The 18,609-nt window shown below is 42.9% G+C and overlaps 2 protein-coding genes across 2 annotated transcripts in view; one reads left to right on the top strand and one right to left on the bottom strand.

Annotated features, from left to right (window-relative positions):
- The window catches only part of ARG2 (arginase 2), a 27,521-nt gene extending 11,474 nt beyond the window's left edge, over window positions 1–16,047 (top strand). The window contains exons 3-8 of the mRNA XM_024747240.1: window positions 8,094–8,271; window positions 10,696–10,855; window positions 11,709–11,803; window positions 11,980–12,084; window positions 13,054–13,190; window positions 15,566–16,047. Of these exons, the coding sequence (XP_024603008.1) occupies window positions 8,094–8,271; window positions 10,696–10,855; window positions 11,709–11,803; window positions 11,980–12,084; window positions 13,054–13,190; window positions 15,566–15,771 (881 nt within the window). The 3' untranslated portion in view covers window positions 15,772–16,047. The remainder of the gene's footprint in view (window positions 1–8,093; window positions 8,272–10,695; window positions 10,856–11,708; window positions 11,804–11,979; window positions 12,085–13,053; window positions 13,191–15,565) is intronic.
- VTI1B (vesicle transport through interaction with t-SNAREs 1B) overlaps window positions 16,007–18,609 on the bottom strand; it is a 22,147-nt gene continuing 19,544 nt past the window's right edge. The window contains exons 5-6 of the mRNA XM_024747241.1: window positions 17,915–17,976; window positions 16,007–16,332 (exon numbers count right to left, since the gene is read on the bottom strand). Of these exons, the coding sequence (XP_024603009.1) occupies window positions 16,236–16,332; window positions 17,915–17,976 (159 nt within the window). The 3' untranslated portion in view covers window positions 16,007–16,235. The remainder of the gene's footprint in view (window positions 16,333–17,914; window positions 17,977–18,609) is intronic.

Here is an 18,609-nt window from a genome sequence, read left to right as displayed (position 1 = left end):
AGGTTTTTTTTTTTTTTTTTTTAGATTTTTTTTTTTTTTGGCTGTGTCGGGTCTTCGTTGCTTCGCATGGGCTTTTCTCTACTTGCGGCGAGTGGGGTCTTCTCTTCGTTGTGGTGCGCAGGCTACTTATTGCCGTGGGTTCTTGTTTCGGAGCACGGGTTCTAGGTGCGCGGGCTTTAGTAGTTGCAGCACGCTGGCTCAGTAGTTGTGGCACGCAGGATGGTGCAGATTTGATTTGTCACCTCCTGACTTGAACCTTAGTAGCTCCCTGCTGCATTTAGGACCTGGGCCCTGCCCGTTCCTCCTTCCTCATCTCTCTGCAGTCCTCCCGGATGGACCCTGGGCATTGTTCTGTAGGGCTGAAGGTATTATGTGCTTCTGCTTGGCAAGCCTTTCCCCTTTCATTCCTGGCTAAAACCTTCAGGATTCAGGTACTGATGCTTCTGAGAAGTCCCCTTGGCTCATCCTGGGTCTGAGTCAGCACCTTCCCCTGTTCCCATCACACCCTGTGCACAGTTGCATCTTCGCAGTTTGCACCGGCCTGTGCTTTCCCTGCCTGTCTTCTGACCAGGCTGGGAGCTTCCTGAAGACTGCAACCAGGTGCACAGTCAGCACAGTTAGCTTTTGTTGAAGGACGAAATGGGGCAAAGCACCCAGGCTTTCTCCTGGAACTTCATGCACATCATGATCCGTGGGATTTTCCCGGATCACTATTTCCTTACTCTCAAGATGGTTTGTTCCTCAGAAGCCCCCTGGTTTCCCAGATTTTAAAAATGTTTAAATTGAATAACTGTCATATATCAAATTTTAAACTCTTACAAGGTATTGGGCTAATACCAGTTGATGAATTTAGTCAAGCTAAATGTCGGTAAGTGGCAATGACTAGTTTTTGCCTCCTTTTTTGAAACATACTTATTCCAGGACCTAAGTAGCTAATGATGACTGCTTCAAGCCTCTAGTTGCTTTAGAAAGGAGTGGCATTACTCCTTTAATATCCAAAATAGCACATTCAGAGGCTTAGAACCTAAGGGGATTACTGTAGTTGGTTTAAATAATTTAATCCTTGAATAAACTTCCTTGTCCCTATTAATGACCAAGCTCTCTCTCTTTTTAAAAATAAGTTTATTTATTTATTTATATTTTTGGCTGCATTGGGTCTTCGTTGCTGTGCGGGGGCTACTCTTCGTTGTGGTGTGGGGGCTTCTCTTGTTGCGGAGCACAGGCTCTAGGCTCGCGGGCTTCAGTAGTTGTGGCATGTGGGCTCAGTAGTTGTGGCTCGCAGGCTCTAGAGCACAGGCTCAGTAGTTGTGGTGCACGGGCTTAGTCGCTCCGTGGCATGTGGGATCTTCCTGGACCAGGGCTCGAACCCGTGTCCCCTGCATTGGCAGGCAGGTTCTTAACCACTGCGCCACCAGGGAAGTCCCCCAAGCTCTCTTAATAATGAGGGTGTATTCCTATAATAGGTGTGGTAATGCTAGTATCTGAAGAGAAGAAAGCATCTTTTTGGCCCCCTCCTCTACCCCAAGAAGCCAGAACCACAGAATAGGAAAAGAAGTAGAAAATACCTTCCTGTGTGACCTGAGAACTGAGTCACAGCAGGGTGTGGCATTGTGGTTAGGGCTTTCAGAGAATTGGTGTTCCAAGTGAAATTTCAGAGAATTGGTGTTCCAAGTGAAATAGGCCATGCCTTTATATTCTTTTACAGGGAAGGTAGAAAATTTGAACTGTGTGTGACAGCTGGGCTCCTTAGGAGCTATTTCGATGAGAAATCAGTGGGCCTGTGTACGTTTGCTACTTCTCACCAAAAACTCTTGTTCTTATCCAAATGACATAGTCGTATTGCAAACAAGTTTTGGGAAGTCTTAGATTACACCATCTATTGCAAAGAAAAGGGTGGGGAGAAAAACCACAAAGATGCCTCATGTAGTTGAACTAATAATGTAACCCCTAGCATGTGTAGGCTTTTCCTTGTTATCTCATTTCAATCCTTGTAACGACTGTGTGAGGTGGGACAAACTTCGAGACTGAACTTGGTTGGTGATCTTGACTCTTCTGGGAAGTTAGGGGCCAAAGGACAGGATTCTTTCCTTCGTGTCTGTTGTGGCCACTTGACCCACTGTGGCCACCTCATCTCCGGTGTGCTCTGCTTTCAGCCTGGAGTAGCGTGGAATGTGGTCTGTCTGGTTTGTTGAGGTCCCTTGTGAAACTCACCAGGATGCTAGCCCGGGTATGGGGCAGGGAGCTACACATCTGGACTGGTTAACTGGCAGAGCTGTAGTCACTAGCCCTTTAAATCCTTTCTGGAACGACTTGGAGCATCAAGAATTTAAAGAAGAAAGATCACATATTCTAAAAAGCAGTACTTTAGCCCCAGGGATTGTTGCTGTCTCTTCCCGTGGTTAGATACTGGAGTAGCTTGAAGTTTTGTCAGCATGTTAACAACAGATTTTTTTCTCAGAGAATCTTAACCGTCTTGTTCTGCACGAGGGAAAGTGGTTCTGTCACAGTGACCCGTGAAGCCAGAGGAACCCTCCTCTTACCTCTGCCCCTGCTTGCGCTGGAACCAGGCTGTCAGGGTGCCGTCAGCTGACAGTGTGCCCAAGAAAGCCTGAGTTGGCTCACCATGGTCTTGGAGGTGCTTGGAGGGTTGACATGAGTTGGGTTCAGAGGGGCATACATTACTAAGCCTATCCTCAGCAAGTGGTACACTGTTCTTCTTCGACAAGTTAAGATGTGGCTGGAGAACCAATTAGCAGGAAACATAAATGGTGTTGCAAGTTATCTCAGTTACATGTCTTGAGCCAAACTTTTGGGTTTGTTTTGTATTGGGATTTTTTACTCAAGGATCACATTCACGCAAAGGTATCTATTAACATCACATCTGTATCAGCTGATCTTGAGGTAAACTCCGATAGATGTTAGATGGCATTGTCTGAAGTGACTGGCCTGGATGCCCGGGGTCACCTTCCATCCTTGAGCCCCTAGTGCCACTGTCCTTGGTCTTCCTCATCCATGGTCTTCACTGCCTTTGAGAACACCTCCTGTTGAACAGGAGAACAGAGTGGGGAGGAAGCGAGTGTCGAGAGCGTTGGTTGGAGCAGTCTTATGAGGGGCTTTGAAGAAGTGAACTAGAACAAATAGGTATACTTGTGTGATATGATTTCTTTCCCTAAAGCACCAAACTTCTTTTGGAGGCTGGGTCTAAGGAAGCAAAGAGCTGATTCTTAGATACCCCAGGACACATGGTTCTTGAGGTTGTACAGCCTCTGGGAGTTAAATGCACTAAACAAAATTCAGACCCCTGCATTTTATTGGTGGTAGCCAAATGAGTTTACCTTATATAACAGTCTCTTCAAAGGTTATTACCCAAATCACATTTTAGGGATAAGAGAAATTCTGCCTACTTCAAATGACCTGAATTAACTGGCATTCCTTTCCTAGTTTACAGTAACACTGCAACTGTTTTCAGTAGGCTGGTCTTCCAGGTACAACTTTGAGGTTCTAAGAGTTAGCAGATGCCATCCTTTAAAATACTGGGAACTCCCTTTCTGTGGGATGAAATCTGCTGTGTACAATATTTGAGTCTATAACTTTAAGAGCCACCAGTGTTCTCTCAGCACCAAATGAGAACTCAGAGTCTTTGTTTTTCTGCATGTTTCACTGACTTGTTATTCCTGACAAATCATAAACATTCATCCTATTCAAGGACAGTTCGAAAAACTGTACACTAATAGACTCTTAGATTTTCTCCAAGTCTAATATTCTGCCAGTGAGCTACCTGTGGCTTGGCAGACACGCCCGTGTGTCAGCCCACCTCAAAACCCACCTCTCTTGACTTGCTGGGAGGCTTGGGAGCAGCTGGAGCTACCTGTAAGTGGAAGTCAGAGCAGCAGAGAGAATGCGCTACCCTTATGCTATCAAAATGCCTGCTCACTCATTCTTTCGTGAGTCTCTAACCAAAGGAGGATTCAGGCTTGTTCTAAACAGTTGGAGCTATTTAACTTTGCTGAATTTCTTCCTCCGAAGTATGTGGATAATCATACCAGCAGAGGAAGTAAGGATTAGTAGCTATTGTAAAGCATCTAGCTAGCACTGTGTGGTGTGTGGAGAAAGACAGTTTTGTTCCTTTTCCTTCTTTCCTGTCACTGACTTCTTTCAAGGATTCACTGGTGATGAGGGCCCTGAAATAGAAGTGCTGTCCACAGACACTGCTAACGTCAGATAGGGCTGTTTGGATTTCTTCCGGTTGCATCATTCTGTGGATGCACTTGTTCCACTCCAGTGGAACCTGAGAGGTTTATCAAGGCCAAAAGTAACAACCGGGCCTAAAAGATCAGAGTAGTAGTCAGTGTATTTTTATTACCAGCACTGGGGAGAGAAGCAGTGAGGTGGTGCCAGTGTATACAGAGCTTCACTTTTTCCCACTGCAAATGAAAAATGAGAGCCCTTTCCAGTCGGTTCCAAATGTGTTTGGTATGAGAGCTTCCTTGGAAGTTTCAGGTTTATTTCATCCTACAATGCCTTCTAAAAGAGGAAAGAGCAGCAATGAAATATTATGTCTCATCTGATTTAGACTTGCAGATGAGTTGACCTGAAGCACAAGAAGTTTGAGAAAGGGACAGCTCTCTCCAGTATGATAGATATTCCATGTTATAAGATTTGCTTTTTTCACTATTATTCCAAGATTCTTTAAAATCAGTGAGACCATTTACCTTTTGAACTAGAAGAACTTGCCATTGCACTCTGCTAAGGTAATTGCTTTATCCTTACCCAGTTCATCCTTAACAAAAAATTAACCTCCCATCAGCCTCTCTACTCCTCAAACACTGGCCTACGGGTCACAATTCATGTTCCCTATAACCTCCTTTCACTCCTTTAGCACTCACTCATTGTCCCTCGTCCTTACCAGGAATTTAATGTGGAAATCAAAGAGCACAGTTGGGAGTCATATAAGGTGGGCCACTCAGGGCCTCTCAAGGTATTGATCCCTTCAGGGGGTCTGGCCCTCAGCTCTGTGGGTCCAGGAACAGAAGTCTTGAAGTGTGCAGAGTTTATCAGGCTTTCAGACCCAGAGACTCGTGCTAACCATGATGTATAAGCCCAAATGCCCGTGCGTAGTTTCAGTGATCAAGAGACCTTCTGGCATCCACTGTCAGGAAGCCCTCTTGCTGGTATGAGGGCAACTGAGAAACTAAGTGAATAAGCAGAAGGCTGTTTGGTGAGCAAGGAGTTGGAACCCACCATCCAGGCTGTGAATTAAGCTGGTGATTCACTCCACAGAGTTATATGTTTAATGACCAAAATACCTTTATGAAATTCAGTCTCTCTTCCATGGCGAGTGTTGCTGTAAGACTATCAAATTCTCTTAAGTTCCCTTTTTAAGCTTTCTGCAGCTTTATTCTGATAAGTAAATAATAGCCCAGTTTGTACTGTTTTCTGTCATACTTATCTAAGTCTACATCCTAGATTCCATGACTGGACTTGGTGTTCCCCAAGTTCTACCACTTAACCACCAGGATGATCACTTTAATTCACATGTATTTCTTATTGGTCATGGAAGGATTAAATGAGTTAGCCTTCAAAAATTAATATTAACATTATTATTCAATTAGATTATAAACCTTTTCTAATTATACACCTAATATAAAACGCCAGTCAAGCCACAGCATCTTGCACCTAGAGATGCTGAGATAAATATGGATATGGAAGTTAAGACATCAAGTATAGGCACTGCCATTCAAATCTGTCCAGCTCAAGACTGTGGTGCAACAATGGCAAGACCTGATATTGACTTGAAAGTTAAAGCTTCATTTCTCTTAAATCTAAAGTGTCCTTCCATATTTCGAGATTTAGTAAAATGCATTGTGATGTTACTCGTGGCTTTTTTCTTTTTAAAAGATTTTAAGAAGATTTTTATAGATGTTTTATTTATTTTTTCTCTTGGTTCTCAATGTCTTTGGCCTGTTTTCATGTTCTTCTACCTTCAGTACCTTTCCTTCTTATTTAGTCATCCAGATCTTGGTGGTGATCCCTCGGTTGGGTTTATGTTCCAGGCCATTGCTTCTCAAATCTCTACATTCTCTTAGAAGTTTGGCTTTGGATTGAGTTTGGGTTCAAGAGGTAAAGCTCAAACTGTACAATTTATATTCAAGATCGGTCTGTGCTAGTCTTAATACAAATCTTTAATACAAGTCTCTGCAAACATTCAGATGTCTATACTGTGACCACTTGCCCCTCCCCTCAACATACCTGGATTCTAGTTTGAGAAACAGGCCCATAAGAATACAATCTATGCTAACGTTCTGTTTGCACAAATCCTTTGGTAGTGTTGGATTACTTAGTCCTCACCCTAAATCCAACCAATTTATTGATATAAGTGGTTAAGATTGAAAGACTGGTACTTACACTAAAGATTAGCATGTAGTGACTAATGTCATAATTTGCTGGAATATGTGAAACCCGGGTGGGAAAATAGTACAGCTTACTGTCAGAATATACCACTAGTTCATTCTGTTTGTTTGTTTCAAAGAGAAGTCTGTGCCTTTACTGGCCGAACAGGCTACTCAAGGTGGATGAAGCAGGAGGAGTGGGTGGCTCTGTGCTTCATAGGCTTGTAGGTGATAGAGAACTCGCCCAGGTAGTGGCCAATAATCTTGGGCTTGGTTTCCACCTGGGTGAAGGTCTTGCACGCCCACCATCTGGGCAGGATGATCTTCAGCACCTACAGCTTCTCTGTGGGCCGTGCCCCCAGGCTGGCCCTGCCCAGGTGCTTCTGCCACAGCCGCAGGGCACTGTGCAGCTGTGTCACTGTGTCAACAGGTCCAGTGCCTGGTCTAGGTGCTCACCAAAGTGGACGAACTTGCAGAAGGTCCACTGCTGCTTCTGCTCCACTTCTGCCACCTTGTTGGCTCCTTGGAGAGGACTCTTTTTTTTTTAAAATTTTATTTATTTAGGCTGCACCAGGTCTTAGTTGCAGCACGCGGGATTATCGCTGTGGCACGTGGACTCCTTAGTTGCGGCATGCATGCAGAATCTAGTTCCCCCACCAGGGATCGAACCCGGGCCCTCTGCATTGGGAGTGCGGAGTCTTACCCACTGGACCACCGGGGAAGTACCTTAGAGAGGACTCTTTAGTTCTTAAAGTGTCAGAATCAAGAGAGAATCGTTGAGATACAAACCGCAGAGTCAAGAATACACACTTTGCGGCAGATGGCCTGAATTTGGATCCTGATTCTGGCACCTAGCAACTGTGTGACCTTGGGACCTTGCTTCAGTTCCCTCAGCTAGAGAAGGACATACTGTAGCTGCCCAATAGGACTGTTGTGAGGCTTAAGAATTTCTGTTGAGCAGTTGGAACAGTGTTTGGGATCTTGTAAGTAATAACTGTTAAAGCATCCTAAAATTAAGAAATATTTAGGTCCTCAGATTGGCCTTTTATTTTTTTCGTTTTTGGTTTTGTTTTGCGGTACGCGGGCCTCTCACTGTTGTGGCCTCTCCCATTGTGGAGCACAGGCTCCGGACGCGCAGGCTCAGCGGCCATGGCTCACGGGCCCAGCCACTCCGCGGCATGTGGGATCCTCCTGCACCGGGGCACGAACCCGTGTCCCCTGCATCGGCAGGAGGGCCCTCAACCACTGCGCCACCAGGGAAGCCCTGGCCTTTTATTTAAAAAAAAAAAAAGTTTGTAATGTGAAAATTCCTAAGTATGTTTCTTTGTCCTAAATTAACAATACTTAATTTTCTTAATATCCTGCCAGTTCCTCTCGGTATTTCATTTTCACTCTGTAACTCAGGGATATCTGAGGTCTTACAAATTGCTACCAGTTTTGTGATTGTTAGGTTAAGTTAGTGCACATTTCTGGGCTTTACTTTCTAAAACCCAGCTTTTTTATCTGCAAAATGGTGTTCCTAACAGGATCTACCCCACAGGATTGCTGGGAGGACTGGGAGAATCCTGCCACTGTCATGTGACGTTTTGAGTTACCATGACAATAAGTATGATGTGTACTTTGTCACAGTTATTATTTGTGGCCCAGGCCAGTAAGAGCTGTAATAACATATATTATAATTAATCTTGTCATCCCTGTTTCTAGGCTGCCACCTTAAAGACTTCGGAGACTTGAGTTTTACCCCAGTTCCCAAAGATGATCTCTATAATAACTTGATAGTGAATCCTCGCTCAGTGGGCCTTGCCAACCAGGAACTAGCAGAGGTGGTTAGTAGAGCAGTGTCAGGTGGCTACAGCTGTGTCACCGTGGGAGGAGACCACAGGTAAGCTGGGAGCCACGGGTGGTGGAGGGGCTGGATTGCATCAGCCCATCAATTAGCTTCTTTGTCTCACTTTCCCCATTTAGAGTAAAATACCCTTTCGAATTTTTAGGGTATAACGTGCATAGTATTTTCATGTCTAAGATCATGAACCACTGGAGAAAATATCACGTAGTATAAGTTCAGAGTTAAACTAAGCAAAGTTTTTAGACAGTGTTTCATGCTTATTTCTTGGAAAGCTTTCTTAAAACTGTCTCATGACTTTCATTTTGGTTATTTAGGAGAATTGGAGGGATCTATTGATAGGCTGAATTTGGGCTTTTTTTTTTTTTTTTAAAGCATTTCTGCTAATAGGTTTGTTAGAAATGCCCCATTTGGCATGTGAATACATTCTCTACCCTGCACCGTATTGTATTAGCCTCCCTAGGTGGCTAATACATTAGATCCTTCCTCTCAGTGAATCAGCATACACTTTATCGAGCACTGTTCCGATGAGTTCTCAAGCAGTGCTAAGGATTATGGGAAACTTGTGATCTATTAGGATTAAATGAAATAAATACACATGGAATGAAAAAAATATTGAATCCTACATCTCAGAAGGAAGAGATCAGTCTAGGTTAGAGTAGTCAGATTTCACAGGGAAGTGTGATTTGAGCTAAGTAATGAATTTTTTGGTAGAAAAGAAAAATGGCATTGAAGCACTAGGAATATCAAGCACTTCATACATATTCTCAGTTAATCCTCAAAATAATGCAATGAGGCAGATACAATTTTATCTAATTCACTGCTGGGTACACTGAGGGACAGAGGTTAGATAACTTACCCAAGGTCTTAGGGCCAGGAAGTAGCAGAGCTGGGATTTAAGTCCATTGTGACCTCTATGGGCAATTAAATTTTCTTTTGAGATCTAATCTAGCAACTTCCCCTGAGGTACTCAGAGAGCTTCTCAGATCACTTAATGGAACTGCAAATGCAGGTAGGTTCCTCATCAAGAATAAAATTTTACGTAGACTAAGAAAGTCAGTCACAGGTTCTCTACTGCAATTGATTAAATAACCCAAGGGTGGATCTCTTGTCTCTTAGCTCAGTGCTCAAAGTCCATTTATTGTCTCTCTTCTGGTCAGCATACTATCTGGGGACTGCTTATTACTGTAATTATCATAATCCTTGCTTTTCCTTTTGCTTCTGTCTAGATTGCAGCTCTATCACTGCTCCCTGTTTCCTGTTCAGTGCTAAAACCTAGGCTGTCTGGAAGATTCTAGAAAGGAAGGGATGTGTGTATAACCTGAACAGCTGTTGAATATTTTAAAGGAAGAGGCATTTTTAGGTCACTCAGCTCCCTTTAATAGTACAACATTCACTACTGCTTTAATCGTCACACCAACTCTGGCTTAAACAGGCTAAGATTATTATCCCTATCTTCTAGAAAGGGAAACTGCAGTCTAGACAGATAGTCTTGCCCTATTTCACACATTTCTTCCTAGAAAGACCCCCAATATTCTGACTTAATCCAGTGCTTTTAGCGCCAGATCATGCTAGCTCTCGAAAAGGTCCTATGTGGGACATGGAGCTTAAAATGCTACCTCAGGCTGTACTGATCAGGAAAGATGACTGTAGTTAGTTCCTAAGATGCTTAAGCTGCATTTCTCATCTATGTCAAATTCTTTGCTTCCTAGGAAGCTTGGGCAGCTTTCCAAGCACAATTTCAAAAGCTATATTCCTACAGGTCAGACGGGACAGTTGGCTAATGCAAGCGGAGATCAAGGACAAAGCAAAAACCAGAAACACTTAATGATATTTGCATGCCATGCTAATGTATATAAGATAACATGGAAATAAACTTCTACTTTATTCAGTGATCTAATGAGGTCTTTAATTGGGTTGCCCTGTTAACTTTGATGTCTTTAAAAACTTTGACTTCTTGTTTTAGGAAATATCACATAATCTTTCTAAACAGCTGTAATACTAATTTTTATCCTTAACAAGTTAATATAACTGATTCTTTAAAAGTAATTAGATCTCCCTGGTCTCTCAAAAGGTATTAAGTAGTATTAGTGAGTTGTTACATACAGCCCATATCATTTAAAAGGATTTCATCTGTTGAACAAATATTTTGGGTCCTTTTCTGGGCCAAGGCTAATGGATCCAATTAAAGGGATTTGGGGGCAGCAATGACACCTGTCACACTACAAGGATAACCAGTTGTCAGCTTTGAATCTTTAGAGCCTTCCATTTCTCCCTGTCTCTCTCTCTCAAGTCTCATCTTTGGGAACACAGTCCCAGGGACTCTGTCTCATCCAAATCCAGCCTCAATCTAGGGCCTTGCCTTTGCCCTGAGGACACAGTGTGAGCTGTGTTGGCTGAAGGTATTTGTTAGTGATGCTTGCCAAGCGGAAGGCCTTTAATATTACTGTTTGTTCTTTGCAGCCTGGCAATCGGTACCATTAGTGGGCACGCCCGGCACTGCCCAGACCTTTGTGTGATCTGGGTTGATGCCCATGCTGACATCAATACACCCCTCACCACTTCATCTGGAAATCTCCACGGACAGCCAGTTTCATTTCTCCTCAAAGAACTACAAGACAAGGTTAGTGGGCTGAAATGAAGAGAACGTTGAACAGCTTGCAAGGGTTATCCTGGGGCTTTGAGAGTCTAGTTCAGTAACATTTCTGTGAAGGATGGGTTTATGGTGGCTGTAGTAATGCTTACCACTCCTTCGTTTGTTCATCAAACATTATTTTGTACCAGACACTCTAGATGCTGGGGGCATAAAGATGACTAGGACATGGTCCCTGCTCTTAGGGGGGGATCATAATCTCATAATAAAGGAATGTGGTGAGTGGGTAGTAACTCTAGTGATCTGATGCACTTACAGCCGGAAGACTTCTTGGTAAGAACCTCCTAGGACTCATTCTCAGACCCACTGGTCTAGAAGACAAGTAAAACCATGATTACGTCTAGGTAATCTTTTCCCAGGCTGTTCAGAAGACATGGGAGACCATGCTAGGCACAGACTAGAATCTGTGTATCCCTCCCCTCAGTGAGGGACCAAGTTAAACCAGGACAGTACAAAGGTTATTCACTAGGCAGAATTCACGTTTTGGTTGTTGGGGACTTGAAACGTAACCCAGTTGCCATCTCAAGAACCAATCTGTAAACAATTCAGTAGTGTGCAAAGAGATGGAAAGGCCTGATCAGCGGTATTCCTGCTATTTAGGAAAGTGAATGAGAAACCAAGGCCACCTTAGGAGTAGGTATTTTATTCTTCAGCTGCCCTTCTGAATCACTTCTACTTCTATCAGTTCCTTCCCAGATCAAGTGTGTCTGCTGCTTTACCCATATACTGTGGGTAAGAGGAGAAAGCACACTGGGAAGCACACGGGGACTATCTTGATGAGATCAAGAACCCTTGATGAATCCTGTTCATTCCTCCTTCATAGGTCCCACAACTCCCAGGATTTTCCTGGATCAAACCTTGCATCTCTTCTCCAAGTATTGTATACATTGGACTAAGAGATGTGGATCCTCCTGAACAGTAAGTTGATACATTAGAGTTGAGCTTTGGGCCTGTCCTGGCCACTAATGTTCCACTTGATGGGCTGTTTCTTGCCTTAACCTGTTGTAGGTCACTATGAAGACAACCCCCCGCCCCCCCACATTTGATTAAAAATGCTCTTTAAACTAAGGCTTCCTTCCTTTATATGTCACCAGTTTTATTTTAAAGAATTATGATATCCAGTACTTTTCCATGAGAGACATAGATCGACTTGGTATCCAGAAGGTCATGGAACAGACATTCGATCTGCTGATTGGCAAGTAAGTAACTACAATGGATATCTACTTCTAGGTCCCAAAGGGAACAGGACAGATTCTCAGTGGGCAGTACACTTTAGCCTGTCTCTTGAGGATAATGACCTTTCTTTTAAAATAAAAGCAAAACATGTACATATAAAAAACTTCAGAACGGGAAAATATGAAATATAGGTCATATTTTTCTTCTGGGGTTGGGAGGGAAAACAGCTCTTATGAATTTCTCTTTCCATTTTTAATGCTTACCTTTTGAGAGGAGAAGCATTCACCTGTCCTCTTCTTCCCAGCCTCACTACTGCTTCATCTGAAAGTTTTATATTAAGCAAATCTTGGTAGTGTAGAAAGATGGGAGATGAATACTAATCAAATGCTAGTTAAGAACATTTTCCCAGCGCTGAGTCTTCATTTCTGGGTGATTAACTGTCACCTTGGTAGTATGCCATTTCTTAAGCTGTTAAGAAGTGCAAATAATTTACTGTATAGGTGTTTGCTGTATGTTAGCTTCAGCCACTGGACACCTGGGCTAAACAAGTCAGAAGTAGGAGACGGTAAGATTGCAAACATAAACTCAGAGTTAAGTTCAGAGCTGCTGTTATTCTTTCAGAGTACAACAGCAACTGCAACTGTAACCTAGATCAACCCAACTTAAACTACAATCTGTCAGAACCCAAGTCCTATGGAAGTGAGGAATTCCCTCTATTGATAGTTCTTAATGTAAGAGCTCTGATGCCCAGGGTAAATCAGAAATACAAATTGGAGTTAGTCTGTCTGAGGCACACAGAGCAAAGGGCAAAATTATGAAGTGGTGCGTAGGCATCTAACATACTCAATAGCTTCCAGAATAGGAAATCTGGAAATGTGCTGTATTAACAAAGTACTAGGATTAACAGCAACAAAATCAAGGAGTTGCAACTGTAGGAAGGACGAATGTCCAAGTACAGCCCAAATGACTATTCTTATTCTACTCCTTTCAAGAAGACAAAGGCCAATCCATCTGAGTTTTGATATTGATGCATTTGACCCTACGCTGGCTCCAGCCACAGGAACCCCTGTTGTAGGGGGACTGACCTATCGAGAAGGCATGTATATTACTGAGGAAGTACACAATACAGGTAAGCAGTGATCAACCTGCTAACTACATAATATGCTGAAGCCTCTTGCCTGCCAGGGGATCTTTTCTACTATTATGTCACTGCCGACACTGTTTTTGCTTAAACGTCTATAGCTATAAGTCATGTGGTCAGGCTAATAAGGGACAGTCATTTAGAGGCATGTTTGGACCTGGCTTTATAACAAAATATGCCAAGGTAACACTGAATAAAAAATTGTCTGTCTACTTAAACGTGTAATAAATACAAGAATAAACTGCCAAGCTGATGCAGTTCTTTGCATCTGAATTGTATAAAGGCAGATTAAGACTGAAAGCCAAGGCCAAATAGCTATAATTTTAAGCCTGACACTAAGAGGTTGGTTCATTGGGAGGTAAGAACGTCAAGTCAAAGCTTCTCTTGAAGATGTTTCAAAGCTGGACAATACCTTGGGTCCTTTCATGTAAGTCTTATACTAGGGCTTGTTTGATAGGACCTGTAATAGAGGGATACTGGAAGATGAATGGCTGACAAGAAGATGAATAGCTGACAGAAGATGAGTAAACTAAATGCAAGATCATCGAGAGTAGCTACAAGAGGTTACTATCCCACAACTCATACTCATTTGCAAACAGTTTCCATTTCTGTCAGAAAGCTTTTGGTTTTAAGGCTACTTTAAATGACCTCTCGTTGCAAAATTTAAGCAACTACCACATGGTACTTCAATACCACCTTGTGAAATTGGGGTCAAAATAGCATAGACACCTCACACTGAAAGGTCCAGGACCATAGAAAACCCTTGACTAGCTGGGATAGATATGGAAATTGAGAAACGGTCTCCCTGGCTCTGGAGCCTACCAGAGCCTTAGGCACTAAAGAGAGGAGAAGAATGCTTGTCTATCAGATCTGACAGGGGCAAGATAGCCTTATTCTCAGACCCACAACTGTCGATGTTGTCAATTGTCCTTGGCCAGTGAACCTGGAAGTTCAATTCTCCATTCTGGTTCCCAGTAACACAACTTAGAGCACAGGCTGGTAACCTCTAGCACTTAGATGGGGCAGTGGTCATGCCGTGTCCCTCCCTCCCCTGCTGCAATGTTATTCTAAAAGGCTATCTGTCCTGACACTGTCAACTAGATAGATAAAGCAGTTTGCTTAAATTAATTTACAAGGTGGCAACAGTCTAGAAACATGGGTAATATATATTTTTAATAGCTTGTACCCTCTTGATTTACTTCTGGGCTATGAAAAGGTCCACATCTAGTCAGTGGAAATCGGACACACAAGCCGTCAGACACAGATGAACGTGCAGGCAGGGACTGGTGGAAACGCTCCAGTAACATACCTGCTCATTGTAGTTGTGCACAGCGCACTGAACTCTGCATTGCTAATAAGGGACGGCACACTGAGCGGATGTAATAGCACTGAACATAACATGTATCGGTACTATCATGTAATATTGGTAAACCAATAGGTGTATTCACCCCTGCTTCCAGGCTTTATGGCCGCCCTAAATATTCGGATACTTATATTCTCCAGTGCTAGTTTCTTCAGATGACTCTTGCAGGAGGTAGATTAACTTCATCCAGAATAACCAACTATATATACCCAGAACTATATATATATGTATGTACGTACGTACGTACGTATGTACTGGGGTGGTGGTAGAGGGCAGGTCTGGATAGATTCTTTTCTGGTCTAATCTTCCCATCTCAAACCCTCTGGCACAAGTTCCCAAACTGTCACAGAAGGTAACTGGAGTTCAAATTAAAGTATGACCAAGTCTTCCCTTGACTAAGTGCAAGATGCTGGGTTAGTCTGATGGGAGACCTAAAAACTGTGTCCGAAGTGGAACCTGCCCTCAGAGCTCAGGGGTGAGAGTGAGATATGCAGTAATAACTATACTTTAGGGCACATGGTGCCTTAAGAGATACAGATGCAGCAAAAGAGTTCAAAAGTGGGAACCGTGCTCTGGCTAGTGAGATGTGAGAGATCTGCTCTTCATGCAACTACAGGCAGGCATCTAGGAGGGCCCAGAAACACTGGAAATGACATATTTTCCCGACTAGGTTGGAAACTCTTGCTACCACCCCCCTACCCCCCACCCCGACCCAGCTCCTACCCGAACCGGAAAGCCTGTCAGCTATGCCTGTTACGTTCACTGAACAGGGATAATTGATTTTATTACCTTAAAAGGTTTCTTTCAGTCCTACTCTGGTATATGAGTGTTTTTAACTTAAATTCATGCCCAAGAGAATGAGGAATAAGGGGCTTCCTGACGGTGGATAATTTTATAGAAAATAACTTGTTTTTTACCTTAGCTTGTTCTACCCAGGTGGGATGACTCTCACTGAAAGTAGCAGCTAGGAAGTTTTTTTGGTCATACTTTGTTCTTTCAGGGTTGCTCTCGGCACTGGATCTTGTGGAAGTCAATCCTCGGTTGGCTGCGTCAGAGGAAGAGGCCAAGGCTACAGCCAGCCTGGCAGTGGATGTGATTGCTTCAAGTTTTGGGCAGACAAGGGAGGGAGGGCACATTGTCTATGACCAACTTCCTACTCCTAGTTCACCAGATGAATCGGAAAGTGAAGAACGTGTAAGGATTTAGGAGATACTGTGCGCGACACGTGTCTGTCTGTCGCAATGGGCATTCCAGGGTTGGGAGGCGTTTGTGGAGACAGATACTAACTGACCGTCTGGGTCAGTACTGCCTTAATGAGAACACCTGTGCACTCTCACTATTGTCAAGTTTCCTGCCCCTCCCTTCTGGTGGCCGATACTACTACTGTAAGTGTATTTGGTTTTTCGAAGCTCACAGGGTATTAATATACTGGAGCACTACGTAAACTTAAAGAAGTCATAAACAGCATTTACTACCTTGGTATATCATACTGGTCTTATTGCTGTTCCTTCACATTTAAGTGGTTTTCCATCTTCCTCCCTCCTCCCACAGTCTGGCTGCACAGTGCCTTCTTGAACCGTTAGCTCACAGCAACAGTAAGATTTTTCCACGTCTCTAACACCATTCACAGAGTCACAGTCCTGGTCCACAAACCGTTCCCTGTAGGAGGTTCAGTGCTTGCGAAAGAATCTGTAATAAACCAGGCCTCCCAGGATGGCTAGCTCCAGTAAGATGACAATGGAAAGTAGCAGCTTGTTGGTTGTCACTCTACAAGGAGAAGCAAAGTGGGATGTAGTCAGAAGTCTGGATAACCTATTTCTTTCCATTCTTTCTTAATACTTAGGGGTTTGACCTGGGACCAAGGCCAGATACTGTGAGGCAGACTGAATTTTTGATCACGTAGCCACTTAGTATTACCAGCTAAAGAAACTTATAAATAATTACTACCTACCTCACAGAAATATTGAAAATTGGGGCAATAGATACCAAAGCATACAAATGTTTTTTCTACAATGTCTTCAAATGGTAGTTAGTACTTCACTTTAAAAAGTTTTTCTATGAACAGCTAGTTCGAAAAATATTAAATATACATATGAAGAAGTACATCATTTCTGAAATCAGGTTGAATCATATTTCAAAACAGCAGAAATATAAACTCACTAACCATCTAGAGCTGCACTGATTGATTACATAATACAGCTGTGAGCACACATTAGGAGAAGGGTTGGCGACAGACACTCCAGTGCTGAAGTCCAGCTCGGGTGGGGAGAGGGGTTCCTGCTTTAGGATAAGTAACTAACTAGAAGCTGAGTAGTGCCTTTCAATCTCTTGTGAACTTCCTGCCCTTTTTACTTTCTTCCTCTATGGGTACCTCTATAAATTTACTATAAAAGTAAATTTTTTGAAGCTCCTATACTCTTTTCTTAACACAAAAAATCTCATCACTCTAAACTGAACGTATTTCCCTATTCCACAAGGAATTTGCCACCGTTTAGGAAAATCTCACGCTCCTGCTTGTTTCATGACTCGGCTGTAGTTTGTTTCATGCATACCTACACCCACTTACCCCAAATTCAGCCTCAGTGGCAATACTTCCTTTCTGCCCCTGGTTTTGTTGCTGTCAGCACTTACCTCAACGTTTTTTGTATTTTTTTTAAGTCAATTTCTACTAACAAGACAGAACTCCCAAATAAGGGGTTGACTCCCATGAAGGGCAAGCAGAGCCAAAAGCAAGTACGAAGCAGTAGCAGTGAAAAGTTTTCTAATTAAGTTTTTACAGATTTATTCCCAGGAATATGAAGCTCTATTCCCATGTGCTGTCTCCTCTAAGGAAAGTAAGCTGGGATTACAAGTCCTTCCAGGGACTTCCCTGGTGGTGCAGTGGTTAAGAATCTGCCTTCAATGCAGGGGATGCGGGTTCGATCTCTGGTCGGGGAACTAAGATCCCACATGCTGCGGGGCAACTAAGCCTGCGCGCTGAAACTACTGAGCCTGCGCACCACAACCAGAGAGAAGCCCACGCACTGCAACTACTGAGCGCGTGTACAGTAACGAAAAAAAAACCCCGCATGCCGCAATGGAGAGCCTGCGCGCTGCAACTAAGACCCAAAGCAGCCAAATAAATAAATAAAAGTCCTTCCCAATGGACAAAGTTTCCACTGCTCTAAATCAGAGCAGTATATATACTTTTAACAAAGGACTTTGTCCTGGGATATTTAACTATACGATATTTTTTATTTCTTCTGCTTTATTAGCACCTTTGATAGTCACTGTTTAAAGCTTTGACATTCTTGGTTGAAAGATATTAGAATTAAGAGAAATTAATCTTGTGACTATTTTAAAAACTTACTTTCTGGACATTGAACGGAGAATCTTCCGACTTTTGCTCAAGTTTTCACCTGTGTTTACCAGCTGAGAAGAGAAAATAGCCATTATTTCCCCCTTCTTTCGAAAGTACACACTATAGAATTGAACATTCCTAAATTGACAGTGGGCATTAAGGGGTATATGTTGAAAAACTCCCAGAAATCAAATCAATTTAAATGATGGCCTCTGCATATAAGCAGAAGAAACTGGAAAGGATAATATAGTTTAGTACTCATCAAGTAGGCCTAGGAATTATTACATCCCAAGGTTGCTGTGGGGAGACTTCTGGGACTGGCCTAATCTTTCACCTTGCCTACTCAAAACAAAGTCTTCAAGTGTACCTGCCAGTAACTGACGTAACTGAGCAACTTAAGATTTGAATTTCATCAGCCAAACTCCAGAAGAGCCTCTTGAGTTAATGTTTGTTTTTGCAGGCTGGTGGACTACCATTTTTGCGATCTGGTTCTTTCTCCTTTTTTCTTTATCCCTTTAAGAGACACACTGAATTGTGAAAGGAATTAAATATTTTTTTAAAGCCTTTTTTATTCCCTTTTGGTTGCCTGTTACTAATCTATATAGCTGGAGGATATTTCAACAGATCCCACCTGCCATCTGTTCCTGTTCCCCAGCGACCTTGTTAAGTTGATCTCTCAGCTCATTTCTCAGCTTTTAAGTTCA

This window comes from Neophocaena asiaeorientalis, unplaced genomic scaffold (assembly GCF_003031525.2).
Source record: "Neophocaena asiaeorientalis asiaeorientalis breed wild unplaced genomic scaffold, Neophocaena_asiaeorientalis_V1.1 scaffold398, whole genome shotgun sequence".
Lineage (NCBI taxonomy): Eukaryota > Metazoa > Chordata > Mammalia > Artiodactyla > Phocoenidae > Neophocaena > Neophocaena asiaeorientalis.
The sequence above is the reverse complement of the archived record's forward strand: the minus strand, read 5'-3'. Positions and strand labels throughout refer to the sequence as shown.